Below are 12,282 nucleotides of genomic sequence, written 5' to 3' on the forward strand. Positions count from 1 at the left end.
CTATCTCTCCCTCCCTCTCTCTATCTCTTCCCCTCCTCTCTCCCTCTCCCTCCCTTTCTCTCATTCTCTCTCTCTCTTTCTCCCCCCCTCTCTTTCTCTTTCTATCTCTCCCTCCCTCTCTCTATCTCTATCTCCCCCCTCCCCTTTCTCTCTCTCCCTCCCTTCCTTTCTCTCTCTCTCTCTCTCTCTCTCTCTCTCTCTCTCTCTCTCTCCCTGTCCCCTTCTCCCCTCCCCCTCTCTACCTTACCCATAGCCCCAGACATACATTCCCCTTTCCATGGTGCTCATACCTGTGAGGCCCTGGGGCCTAGAGCGGAGTCGCTGCCTCTGAAGCTTCTGCATCATGATCTCCATCATGTTCTTTTTCGTCACATGCAGGACTCCCAGGTTGTTAAACCTGCGGGAGGTCAGGGGTGAGAAGTCAGATACAGAGAAGAAAAAGAGCGGAGGGCTCAAGTGGCTCCCTGGGCGGGAAGCATCTTCCCCCTTCTTTTCTACTCGTCCAAATCCTTTGCACCCTTAAATGAAGAGCTCACCACCTATCTCCAAGCAGGCAGGCTTCCTTGGTTTCTCCAACCCACAGGGTTCTCTAGAGCCCTCCGTGCAGGCAGCTTACTCTGACCCCCAGAGCACACATTGCCCTGTTCCATTATATTCCTAGGAGTGAGTCTCATCTCCTTGGTTAGGGCTAAGTCTTTCCCCTGTCCCCGCCCCCAAGGCTGTTCTTAGTGTTGGGTTTAAGTTTGTTCCTTCTCTTACTCCTCTCCCTAAATCAAGGCTTGAGTCTCCCTTGTCTCCCCTTTTGTTCCCTGATCCCTCCCGCCAGTACAGCCAAGCATGGGAATTGAGGATATGAAGAAGAAGGTTCAATAACCCTGGGACTGGAGGTGGGGATGAAGAAGAAGGTTCAATAACCCTGGGACTGGAGGTGGGGAACAGAAGTATTGCCAGTCTCAGAGAAGTCTGGGGGTGGGGAAAGGGATGGGAATGGGGACATCATACTGAGCTGTCATGTCCTTGGGTCCCACAGACACCACGCAAACACCCAACTCCGTGCACTGTTTCCCAACCAGGCTGTGGGCATGGGCACGAGGTGGATCACTGTGTGTGACCAAGTCCACTTCAATCTTGGCTGGTCCCACGTAGTTACAGATCTGGGGAGGATGAGCGGAGGGACATTTGCCACAGATGGACAGTCACCTCCCTTCCAGGCTCCCTGCCCCTCTTCTCCAGTCCCCCTGGCCTTCTCCTCTGCTCACCTTAACTGTAGGATATGTCTTACGACCCTTTTCACTGGAGGCTCCAGGCAGCCCCCCATGGGAGGGGCCCTCACAGCCATAGCGAAAGCGAAAGCCACGCTGAGGATCAGAAAATAGCCATGAGTATACCCAATCTGCACTGACCACCCCTCCCCACACCCACAGTGATCACCTCTAACCACTAGTGAACACTCCCACTCATCCTTGAAACTGGAGGAAGGCAAAGCCCCTTAGTCACCCCAGTGCCCCTTCCTGCCCTCACCTGTTTGGGCTGCTCCACGATGACCAGATAGGGGCCCTCACCTGGGGATGGAGTGGGAATGTCTGAGCCAGGGGTCTGAAGATCTCCTTTCAGACCCACCCCAATTCTGGCAGAAGGTCCTATATTTCTACTGCCTGGGGAACAAACAACTGGATGGCAGGGGTGGGAATTGGCATGGTGGGAGATAAAGGGGACTAGGAGTCCTTGGGAAGTTTGGGAGGAAAAGGGGGAGGGACTAGTGGAGACATACAGACCTGTCTCCTCTGGGGGTTCTCTTCGATCCACTACTGGGGAGTTGAATTGGAAATCATCATAATCAATGCCATCCAGACCCTGGATTTGGATAGAAATAGTGGGAGGTGACCACTCCCACAAAATCACCTATTCCCTCCCCCCACTTAGAGTGATCACACAAACTCTGAGAGATAAACAAAAGTGGTCAGACAGACAAACCAAGAAAGAGAGGCATGGGGCTAGCCAGAGAGCTGGAGATAGGGGGAGTAAGGGACTGCAGCTCACATCAGCAAGAACCCGGAAAGCAACGCCTAGAAGCTTGGGTAGATAGATGACCCGGAATCCAGGGGGTCGACACAGATAGGGGCTTGGCAGGGCTGTTATACAGACAAGACTGAGTGAAGTGGGGATGAAGAGGGGAAGGCCGCGCTGAAAGACCGAGGCTAGGGGATTAGCCAAACAGAGAGGACTCCAGATGGTCAGACGGACAGATAGACAGAGGCCTACAGGGTCAGAGAGAAAGGGTTGGCAATAAGGAGGGTCAAAAAGATAGACACTTAAGCTAGCACTCACTGGGCCATAGCAATCGTCCATGGTTTAGAGCTGGGCTCTGTCCAGCTTCTGCTGCCGCTGTTACCGCCAAGGCTCCTACCTGTGCTGGTGGGTGTGGAGGGGCACCCCTCAGGCCAGGTCTATAGGGAGTAGCCAGGAGCCTGAGGGTGGGGGGCAGAGGGTCCCTCCTCCTGCCAGGCTGGAATGGGTGAGAGCCAGAGAGCTGCGGGCAGGCGGGGGTTGGGAGGGCAGGAAAGTTAGAACAGCTCAGGAAAGTCCCGAAAATACCAGAGAGAGGAGGGGCGAAGGGAGGGGGTGGGCCTGGAAATGACGTGATTTGCCCAGCCCAGAGAGGGAGGGCCCAGTTAGGAGTTCGAGGGGGCCCTTCCTTCTCTCCTTTTTCTTCCCCACTCCCAGACCAGAACCTTGCTCCATGGGGAATTGTAGAGTCTGGATCTCTTGCCCCCTATCTGAGGAACACTTCTTCCCCTGCTCCCAAGTCTGAAGGGCTGATCGCTGGGGATGAAGGGGGAGAAGAATAGGGCAAGAGAAGGCAGAGGATTTCAGTAGGAGGGAGGGGCGTGGGGGCACTGGTCTAGAGTTCCCTTTTCAAGGCCAGTGGCGAAATTTGGAAGCGCAAAGAGAGATTCCCCTGTCTTCACCCCTACCCCCCTCCTAGGCTTCAAACCTACCCTTCCTTTTACCCCGTCTAGCCTTCCTTCTCTTTCTCTCCCCTCCCACGGCCTGGGGCTCCCCTGGGATTTTCCGTAGGTCATCTGTTGGGGCCTGAGAGGGAGGGAGGGAGACTGCTGATTCAGCCTTTGGGACTTTTGGGGGAGATTCCTCTGGTAGGGAGCCTCCTCTCCTCTGGGGGACCTAATGCTCTAAGTCCCTGGGGATATAGTGCCCTTCACTCTTCCTACGGACTCTTGGACAGCTTGGGGGAGGGGAGCCTATGGCTACATCCACCCAGCTCTAGCTCTGGGCCTAGGAGTCTCCTTCCCCACTCTTCCCTATTTAGGGGGATGCTTAAGGAACAGAGAAAAATCGCTTTCCTCTCTGCAGTTGTCGCTATGTAACTATTTGTGTATGTCAGCATGCATGTGTGTCTATGTAACCGTGCTAAAATTATATGGTTTTGTGTATCAGCATACTTGTGTCGGTGTGGGTGGATCTGTATACACAATTGTGTATACGCGTATCAGTGTATTTCGGTGGATCCGCATCTAAGGAAGCGTGTACACGCCCGTCTGTATATTTGAACATGTCCGATGTGCGGTGGACACGTATGCGTGCCTAGGATTGTGGACCCTCGCGCTCTTACATTCTATGACTCTAGTGTGTGTCAGTATCTATGTGGAAATGCATATGTGTGTGTGATGTGTGTATATGCATGTGATCGCGCCCGGATCTGTGTTCTTTACTCTCAAGACTGAGTGTGGGTCCCGACCCCGCCCCTCTACCCGCGCTCTGAGAACTGAGGGAACCCAGGTGTACGACCCCGGCCACTCACTGCGGCTGCAGCTCCAGCTCCGACTCCGCTACCGGTTAGTTCTGCCTCCGCTAGTCTTCAGACCCCTGTGCTACTCGGCCACCTGCAGCCCCAAGCGGGAAAGCCCCTTTTCCGGCCCCCCCCACCGGGGGGGAATTCCCACAACGTCACGTTGCATCACGGCCTGGCCTCTTTCTCATTGGCTCAAAGTTTTAGTCTGCGGCAAGCGCAGCCAATGAGGAGTGATCTTAGAGCACCGCCCCCTCCAATCTATCTCCGCCTCCCAGCCAGGGAAGAGAACCCCACCCCTTCCCCTCGGCGGGATCCGGGAAGGGTGGGCATTAGGTAAGTAGCTCCGCGCCCTCGCGCCTGGTGCTGTCTGGGGGGCCTGGGCTGAGGGCCTCCTCTCTGTCCCTGGTGGCCAGCTCCGAGAATTGGAGATGAAGCTTCTTGGGAACCAAAGCCCTCTTCTCCCCAGGGTGCCCCGGGGACGGCCCTGGACCCCGCCCCAGCCCGGGGTGCTGAGCCCCACGGCTCGGAAGAGCCTGGGAACGGAGGGGAAGTGAGTTCCGCCGTCGAGCCTAGAGCACCATCTATCGGGGAGCGGGATGGAGGAGTGCGACCCTATTTTGCTTTGTCTACTAGGCAACCGTCCAGATCAGGTCCGCACTGCCCAGGCTAGAGAGCCCGTAGCCAGAGCGTCGTCTCCGTGGAGGAGGTGGGGCAAGGCGATCGTCTGAATAAGTGTTGGAATGGAGTTTCGATAGGTTGTGTGGCTGCTAGGGACTTGTTCTCCCCCGCCACTCTCACCCCTCACCATTGTAAACTTCTCGAGGTCAAGGATTGTTTCTTTTTTGTCTTCGGGTCCCCGATTCTAGCGCGTGTAATAGGCCCTTAAAAGAAATGCTTCATTGTTGGGGGAGGGGGCAAGAGCCCCGTTGGAGGTGGATACCCATCGTCCGAGAGAGGACTCTCATCTCTCGGTATCTAAGAGCAGCTTCTTAGAAGAAAGGTCAGGAGAAAAAGGTCAGACGGAGCTATCCCATTAGTGTATTGGAGAATTGGACTTGGATTCAGGAAGACCCGAGTTCAAATGCCACCGGACACTGATACCATGACCTAATCTTTTAGAATGGGCATAATGCCTGTAGTACCTTTCTCATAGGGTGATGAGGCTCAAGTTCAATAAAGTAAGTAAAACATAGAGTCTACAAAATGTCAGATATCTTCTATAACTTCGAGGCTTTGATCTTTGCAATCTGCCAGCTGGGGATCAAAAGAGCAGTGGCCATAGAAAGACCCAGTGTATTGGGCTGGAGCAGGGAGGTCACCCAGGACAGATACCACTTCAAGTTGCTAGGCCTGGCTAGCAGCACGGTTCTGGCCATTCCTTAGTCTCTTTTGCTGACTCTTCAGGGTATCCCACCAATCATGGGTATCCCATAAGGCTGCCCTGTGTTCTGTTCTTTCTGTATTATATTGCTTAGTAATCTCAACTCCCGTTGAGTATCATCTCTATGCAAATGATTCCCAGATTTATGTGTTCAACCCTAATCTTTCTTCTGAGCTCCAGTTCCACATCATCAACTGAGTTTTGGACATCCTGAACTAGATATCCCATAGGCATTTCAAACTCAACTTGTCCAAAAACTCTTCCTCTCAAACCTTTACCTCTTCCCAACTTTCCTATTACTATTGAGGGTACCACCATCCTTTCAGTCACCCAGGCTTGAAACCTCTCAGTGTCATTCCTTGACAGCTCACTTGTCTTCACCCAGTATTTCATTTCCCATGTAATCTACTCATAACTACATCCTTCTATAGGTCTATTATCACTTTTTGCTTAGACATTACTATAGCCTTATGACTGGTCTGCCTGCCTCATCTCTCCCTACTTCAATCCATCCTCTATTAAGCTGCCAAAGTGATTTTCCTGAAGTAGGTTTGACCAGGTCCCTTCCTCCCATCCCATGAATGCCAGTGATTACTATTTGCTGGATCAAATATAAAAACCGTTTGGCATCCAAAGCCCTTCACGACCTGGCCTTCCTCTTTCTAATCTTTTTATGCTTTACTCCCCTCCAGTCACTCGATGATCCAGCTACACCAGTCTGTTTGCTAATCCATCTCCTGGACCTAGACTTTTGCACCGGCTGTCCCCCCCATGCCTGGTATGCTCTCCCTCTTAACCTCCAACTTCTAGTTTCCTTGGCTTCTTTGAAGGGTCAGCTCAAATTGCATCTTTTGCAAGCCTTTAGGGCTCTGCCTCCACTTCATCCCTCTGGCATCACCTACCACTCCCATTTACACAGGATATTACCTTGTATATGCAGTTATTTGCACGTTATTTCTCCCATTAGAATGTGACCTCTTTTAAGTAAGGGACAGAGTTTTTGTTGTCTTTGTATCCTCAGTGCTTAGCAGTGCCTGGCAAATAGTAAGCACTTAATAAATGCTTGTTGATTGAATGCTGAGCAAGAAATCAGCCAGACTCTACAGCTATTCAGTTCCCTATTCTGGTTGAACTCCTTAGAACTTGAGTTCTAAGATTCTTATCACCATCTCTTTAAGATAGCTCCACATTTCCCCCTTGGCAACCACACAGCCTATGATCTTGTTTTCTCTCCCTATGGTTGATTAAAGCATGAGTGGTCAGAGGACCCTTAAAGCAAAGGAGGGGCACTGGGCCTAGGATGAGCACAGCTAAAATTTTCCTAGGTGAGACTCTAGTATCTCATAGTTCTAGCTCTGCTCTGCCACCTATATTTTGACAGTCACCCTCCCAAAGGAGGATGTTCTAGGCATTCAGTGCTGCTGTTTCTTAGAAGTGGCAATCACAGGGAGGTGATGTTCCCATCCCAATACAGCTGTAACTGGGCATATGGTTTCCCACACAGGGGTGCTTACTTCTGTGCTCCTTGAGGGGGGTGGGCAATAACGAAGGAAAATTGCAAAAAATAGCAGGAATGTGGAAGTACTCAGAGGTACTTGACCTCTCTTTCTTCCCTGGCGGCATTCAGAGATAAGTATCAGGAATAGACTTTAGCAGTTTATTAGTGAGCCATTAATCTATGGCAGTGGATATAATGATTTGAAGCCCAGGCCCCATAGGCATGAGGCTAGGACTTGGAGGGGTGAGGAAAATCTTCAGGCACCTTTATCTGTATACCATCTTGCCCTCTGCAAGGAGATAAGTTGGGAGTCATAGGGTTGGCAAGTCACTGAACCTTTCTGGGCCTCAGTTTTATGCCCCTATAGAAGGAGGTAGGATATAGGCCCTAAAGTTTCTTCATACTTGACATCTTCTGATGCTATGACTTGGTTCCTAGGCTTAAGCTTTTGGAGCCCTAGTGATGGTAGATTGCAAGGATTAAGGCCTAGCTCTGTCTGATACTGCCCGTGCAACACAAGCCCTAGTTTCAGTTGACCCATTGTCTCATTTCTTCTTAGAGCAAAGAGACTGTGGAGGAAGGTAACCTATGGGAACTGCAATTATTCAAGAACTCTGTTCCAGCCTTGTCTGTCATTAGTTTTGGAGGGTGCAACTGCCCTTAGCAATGTTCTTCCCCAGGTGGGAGGATAGTCAGGCAAAGTGACTGGTGGCCACAGAGTAGCAACAAAAAAAGACCTGTCCTTGCACCCAATTCCTTCCTAAGCAGGGGTCAGAATGCTGCAGCATCCCCTTTTATTTCTTCTCTCCCCCTCGGCTACCCCTGTGGATCCTATATGGTAGGACTGGTCCCTTCTCTGTCAAGTCAGGCCACAGGCTCAGAAAAGGAAGTGTTGGGGAGGGGAGGAGGTAAAGTAGAAGGGGAAAGTGAGGCTGGGGTGTGGGTTTTATTACATTTATTACACTGTAAAAAGTCAATTGTTAACTTCTTCATATGTACATGCTCCTGGAGGCAATTCCCCTTTTTACCTCTGTCCCCTGGCCCTAATTAACTCCCCAAATTAACCCAACTCATGGATAAAGGAGGAAGAACTGGAGGAGGTAGTTCAGGGCTGATGGGGAGGAGAAGAGGTCTCAGGAAAGGGAAGCAAAGTGCAATGTGGTTGGAGTATAGCTCTCAGAGCTAGGACCGAAGGATAAGGGCAAAGAAGGGGCCCCTAATGCCAAGAAGCAACATGGACAGGGCTGGTTGGCACTAATGTCCAGAAGTCTCTCCCTTGGGGTTAGCCCAGGACTCCTAAGAGACTAGAGCTAGCCTGGGGTGGGCTCTGGGTGAGCCCCAAGTCTGATTTCTCAGCTCACAGGGAGGTTTCCCAGAAATGATGACCAGAAGAAGACAGTCCCTTCTCTGGATGATGTCTGTAGGAAGTGCTGCCCTCATTCCCTTCAGCAATTTCGCAATGGCTCCAATGAGAGCAGCAGCAGTGGCTGGGCTGGGCCCAGGGGTGGCATCAACATAAGTGTGCAACCAGAAGAGGGAGAGGGTGAGAAGCCCTCAGTGGTGTGACAGGAGGGATAGGCCCAATCTTTCCAACCACCTGTCTTAGTTGACTTCAGAAGTGGGCATAGGGTCAGTGGGGCGAGGAGCAGTTAGCAGAGGCACAGGTGAAGTAGCCTCAATTAGGGCTGGATTTAGAATGATAGGCAATGTCATGGGTGGCACGCCCACCTGCAGTGGGGAAGCCAGGGGCTGCAGGATCAGGGGGGGCTGGGCCAAGGGTACAGGCCCGTCTGTGCCAGGACTCAGCTTGCTGGGTGTCAAGACTGTAGAAGAACCAGAACAACCACTGGCAGCTGCTCCAGAGACCTCGGGCTTCTCTGGGTCTGTGGGAGAAAATGTAGCAATATTCAGATCCCACGTTGGCACATTCCTCAAACTTTCCTCCCCTGCATCTGGACCAGGTTGCCCTGCCTCAGTCTAGACAAGTGAGAATCTCCCTTGCTGAAGTGCTGAACCTCCTTCAATCATCTCTTACTGGCTCTAAACAACCAGGCAGTTCATTTTACATCTAGGCTTAATCTCTATTCTTCCACTCTGAGTTCTATAGCAATTAAAAAAGAAAAGCCCAAATTACATAGTCCTCATAGTTTGCTGGTGCCTCTACTCCTCATCAGCACTACTCTCTGGACAGGGCCCCCTCCCCTCACTAACTCTTCATTCTGGATAGCACTATGATACTGTTGGCTGATGCAGTATATAGTTTTCTGATTCCCTGGGGTAGCTGGGTGGATAGTGTGGAAGTGAAGTGGACAGAGTGCTGGGCTTGGAGTCATTAAGACCAGATTTCAAATCCAGCCCCAGCCACTAATCCTAGGCAAGTCACTTAACCTCCGTCTCCCTCAGTTTCCTCAAATGTAAAATGACGAATAATAAAAGCACCTACCTCCCAGGGTTGTTGTGAAGATCAAATGAGATTATTTGTAAAGTCCTTAGCACAGCTTAATAAATACTTGTTCTCTTCCCCTTATTCCCCCATCCTTTAATAGTTGGAAGTGCAGAAAAAGGGGACTCACCACAGGCTCCCAGTTCTGAGGGTATCTCTGAAGTATATGTGTGGCCAGGCATCCTTGTGTCACTGGCAGCAGGAGTCAGATGGGCAGAGGTCAAGGATTTCTGGGGATGTGGTTCAGTAGGCACTGGTGGCAGGGGATCTGGGGAAAGTTATAGTTCAGATAGTATCTCTTAGCTCCCAGTGGCTGTGTGCCATCAACCAACCCAGGACACTGAGCCCCAATCCATTTTTAGGCTCTCTGGGAGCTCTAGGGGTCCTCTGTGCTGAAGCTGGGCAGAAGTGCTCAGTATGGCCTTCCCCCAAGTCCCATACCAGGGATGACTGTCTGCTTGAAGAGTTCATCTCGTAGGTGGGGCAAGAAACAGTCAATACGCTCCCAGGTGATCTCCCAGAGGGCAGAAGAACCACTTCCCCTCGTGTCTGCGTTGTGGAAGATCTCTGCGGTATCCATCACTAGCAGCATGTTCTTCAATGACTCAGGGATGGCCTCAGACTGAGAGTGGTATATGTGGGGAGGGATGAAATAGAACAGATGGGAAAGAGGCAAGAAAGAGCAGCCCTCAGACAAGGAAACTAGATGACACTTCCCAAATGCGTGAGGAAGTCAGGAATTTACAGCCCAGAAGGGTAGGGGCAAAGTGACTAGGCTTAGGGGTCGGGGAGGTAGAAGGAGCATAGGTTAAAGAGGCCACACTGAGGATATACCAGGGATGAGGCTCAGTGGGTAGAGGGAGCACAGTTTGGGGAGCTGTAGGGGACCATACCAGTAAGTCGCTGGAACCCGCATGCATATACTTGTCCATGAAATCCAGGATGGTCAGCCAGAGTGCAGCAAACGTTGGAAGTGACAGCAGGGGGGACAAGTGCTGCAGGAACACCTGTGGCCCACCAGTGGTTTATCAGATGATCGAAGATGCCATCCTTATCCCTGGTACCAGGGATGGGAAGAATCCATGTCTAGCCTGTTTCCCCTCTAGGCCTTTGGCCTGGGTAACTCCTCTAAGGCTCAGGATTCTTCTGGGCCCTCAAGTTCCAGAGGGCACTGAGAGATACTGCTGTCCCTGCCTTCCCTATCTGCCATGGGGTGCTGTTTGAGCAGTAGCTGGGAGTGTGGGGAGAGGGCCTGGTGCAGGTGATCATACCTTGGAGAGCAACGTGGAAGCCCTCATCCGAGTCTCCTCCATTCCACCCACATCCGCGGGGCTGATGTTCTCTAGAAGTTTGGTCAGCAGAGGAAACAGCACCTGGTGGTCAATCAACCCACATCCCACCCCCCCAAGTAAGGTCAGTGGTAAGCTTGGCTCCCAAAGAGCCAGGACAATGGGTAGGGGAAAGGAGTGGGAGGGAAACGTGTCATGGGGGTAGGCGGGGGCATAAGATGAGTATTGACATAGAAGCCTCTTATCTCTACCTCACGCTGCCCAGGCTTTCTTCTCCATTCCGTTACCTTATTAAAACAGGACTCCCATTCCAGGGCATCTAATTTCTGCAGGTCATGTACCAACAGTGCCCTCTGTAGATAGGTGAGCGCCTGCATCCGTACCTGACGCCGGGCATCACAGCAAAGCCAGGCAATACCTGAGCAGGGGAGGAAAGGGTAGGGTCACTGCTGGCATCCCAATCAACCTCCTCAGCCCCACCATTCATTTTCCTTGGGGATTACCCTGAAGCAACGGGCACCAGCAATGAGCCCAGAGGGTTCGGGAATCAGCCTCAATCTTCTTGCCCCCTGTCTCCAAGTGACGCTGCTCCTCAGCCCATGAGCTGTAAATAGTTGCTGCCCGAGTGTGCAGGGTGTGCATCAAGTCCAGCAGCTGGAATCATGAAGGAAGGAGTTGTGACTAGGATCCAAGGGACCTAGACTACTTCATCCTCACTGCTCCAGACCTGGTCCCCTCAGGGACAGTGTCTACCCCATCATCCTATTCCTAGGATAACTCCATTATCCAATTCCCTCGCTTTAAAGTCTGTCCCTCAGGCTCCCTTCTCAGCCTGAGCTTGCCTACCCTGGCCCCCAGCTGGGTTCCCCAACAGCCAGGCACAGGGAGAAGAGGAAATAAATGGTGCCATACTTACGTCCTGACTGACCTGTAAAGACACCGTGTGGTAGCTAGCAGGCACTCCTTCATCATCTTCATCATCACTGTGTCCGCTACGAGTTGTGTGCTGGCTAGATGCCCGGGGTCGACGAAGCGCTGAGCCATCCTTAGACTTCTTCTTGAAGCGGTTCCCTTTGCTGTCATATTTGTGGCACTTGCTCCGTTTTTCCTGAGATTTGCATCCTGCGGAGACCCAGGCCATATTTCTATATTCATGTAAATCCTCACTCCCCCCTCTCTCCTTTTCAGGCAGCTCCCTTTTCTCCCTCCTCCACCCACTTACCACCATTCAGACTGGCCTCCACAAAAATTCGGATGGTCTTGACACAGAGCTCAAAATTGTCTGGGGTAATATGAGCAGCATCACGCACAATGAAAGACAGTGACTCCACACATTTGAGGAGGGACTTTGTGTCATGAGGTCCTAGGTCCAACCCCACAGTAAGGCTGTACTGATTCACCAGAGGAGAAGGGCCAAGCCGGTTTGGTCCTGGTCCTGGCTTGGAGCTATCTATGTCATCTTTCCCCACCTGTCCAGAATATGAATGTGGATAGGAAGTTTGATGATTGCCTGGCACGGAGCCTTATTTGGCTCTACTTATCCTCTTCACTGTGCCCCAAGAAAACCAGGAAGCCACTGAGACCAGGATGGGGAGTCCTACAGCCCACTGCCCCTTGTTTTCTTACCACTAGCCAACCACTGTTGACCACGTCGGCATCAGTAGCTGAGCGATGCAGCTTGCCTGGTCTACCATGGTCAGTATAGACCTCTGAGTCGGAGGTGTAGCCTCGGTCCAAGCTGACATCACTGGGGTGGTAGGAGGAGAGTTCACTGTCTGATTGAGCACCTGAGCCATGAGAATGTGGGCAGAGTCAGGTGGGTATGGGGGTATGGATGGAGATGTTGGAACAAAACACTAA

At 51.8% G+C, this 12,282-nt stretch overlaps 2 protein-coding genes across 10 annotated transcripts in view; both read right to left on the minus strand.

Moving 5' to 3' along the window:
- NFKB2 (nuclear factor kappa B subunit 2) overlaps positions 1-3,928 on the minus strand; it is a 9,739-nt gene extending 5,811 nt beyond the window's left edge. Inside the window, exons 1-7 of one of the 4 annotated variants that reach the window (XM_027851787.1) lie at positions 3,821-3,928; positions 2,329-2,530; positions 1,776-1,854; positions 1,522-1,562; positions 1,260-1,358; positions 1,003-1,154; positions 291-397 (exon numbers count right to left, since the gene is read on the minus strand). In XM_027851787.1, the coding sequence (XP_027707588.1) occupies positions 291-397; positions 1,003-1,154; positions 1,260-1,358; positions 1,522-1,562; positions 1,776-1,854; positions 2,329-2,349 (499 nt within the window). In that variant the 5' untranslated portion in view covers positions 2,350-2,530; positions 3,821-3,928. Of the gene's footprint in view, positions 1-290; positions 398-1,002; positions 1,155-1,259; positions 1,359-1,521; positions 1,656-1,775; positions 1,855-2,328; positions 2,824-3,820 lie in introns of all 4 variants that reach the window. The other 3 variants (XM_027851784.1, XM_027851786.1, XM_027851785.1) reach the window with 3 other exon arrangements.
- A 3,695-nt stretch (positions 3,929-7,623) lies between these two features.
- The window catches only part of GBF1 (golgi brefeldin A resistant guanine nucleotide exchange factor 1), a 127,732-nt gene continuing 123,073 nt past the window's right edge, over positions 7,624-12,282 (minus strand). For 4 of the 6 annotated variants that reach the window (XM_027852160.1, XM_027852159.1, XM_027852156.1 and 1 more), the window contains 10 exons: positions 12,049-12,209; positions 11,645-11,891; positions 11,339-11,544; positions 10,926-11,076; positions 10,710-10,840; positions 10,405-10,506; positions 10,027-10,140; positions 9,575-9,755; positions 9,264-9,401; positions 7,624-8,573 (listed from right to left, as the gene is read on the minus strand). In XM_027852160.1, the coding sequence (XP_027707961.1) occupies positions 8,293-8,573; positions 9,264-9,401; positions 9,575-9,755; positions 10,027-10,140; positions 10,405-10,506; positions 10,710-10,840; positions 10,926-11,076; positions 11,339-11,544; positions 11,645-11,891; positions 12,049-12,209 (1,712 nt within the window). In that variant the 3' untranslated portion in view covers positions 7,624-8,292. The remainder of the gene's footprint in view (positions 8,574-9,263; positions 9,402-9,574; positions 9,756-10,026; positions 10,141-10,404; positions 10,507-10,709; positions 10,841-10,925; positions 11,077-11,338; positions 11,545-11,644; positions 11,892-12,048; positions 12,210-12,282) is intronic. The other 2 variants (XM_027852161.1, XM_027852157.1) reach the window with 1 other exon arrangement.

This window comes from Vombatus ursinus, unplaced genomic scaffold, assembly GCF_900497805.2.
Source record: "Vombatus ursinus unplaced genomic scaffold, bare-nosed wombat genome assembly UNPS02009205.1, whole genome shotgun sequence".
In the NCBI taxonomy this organism is placed as follows: Eukaryota; Metazoa; Chordata; class Mammalia; order Diprotodontia; family Vombatidae; genus Vombatus; species Vombatus ursinus.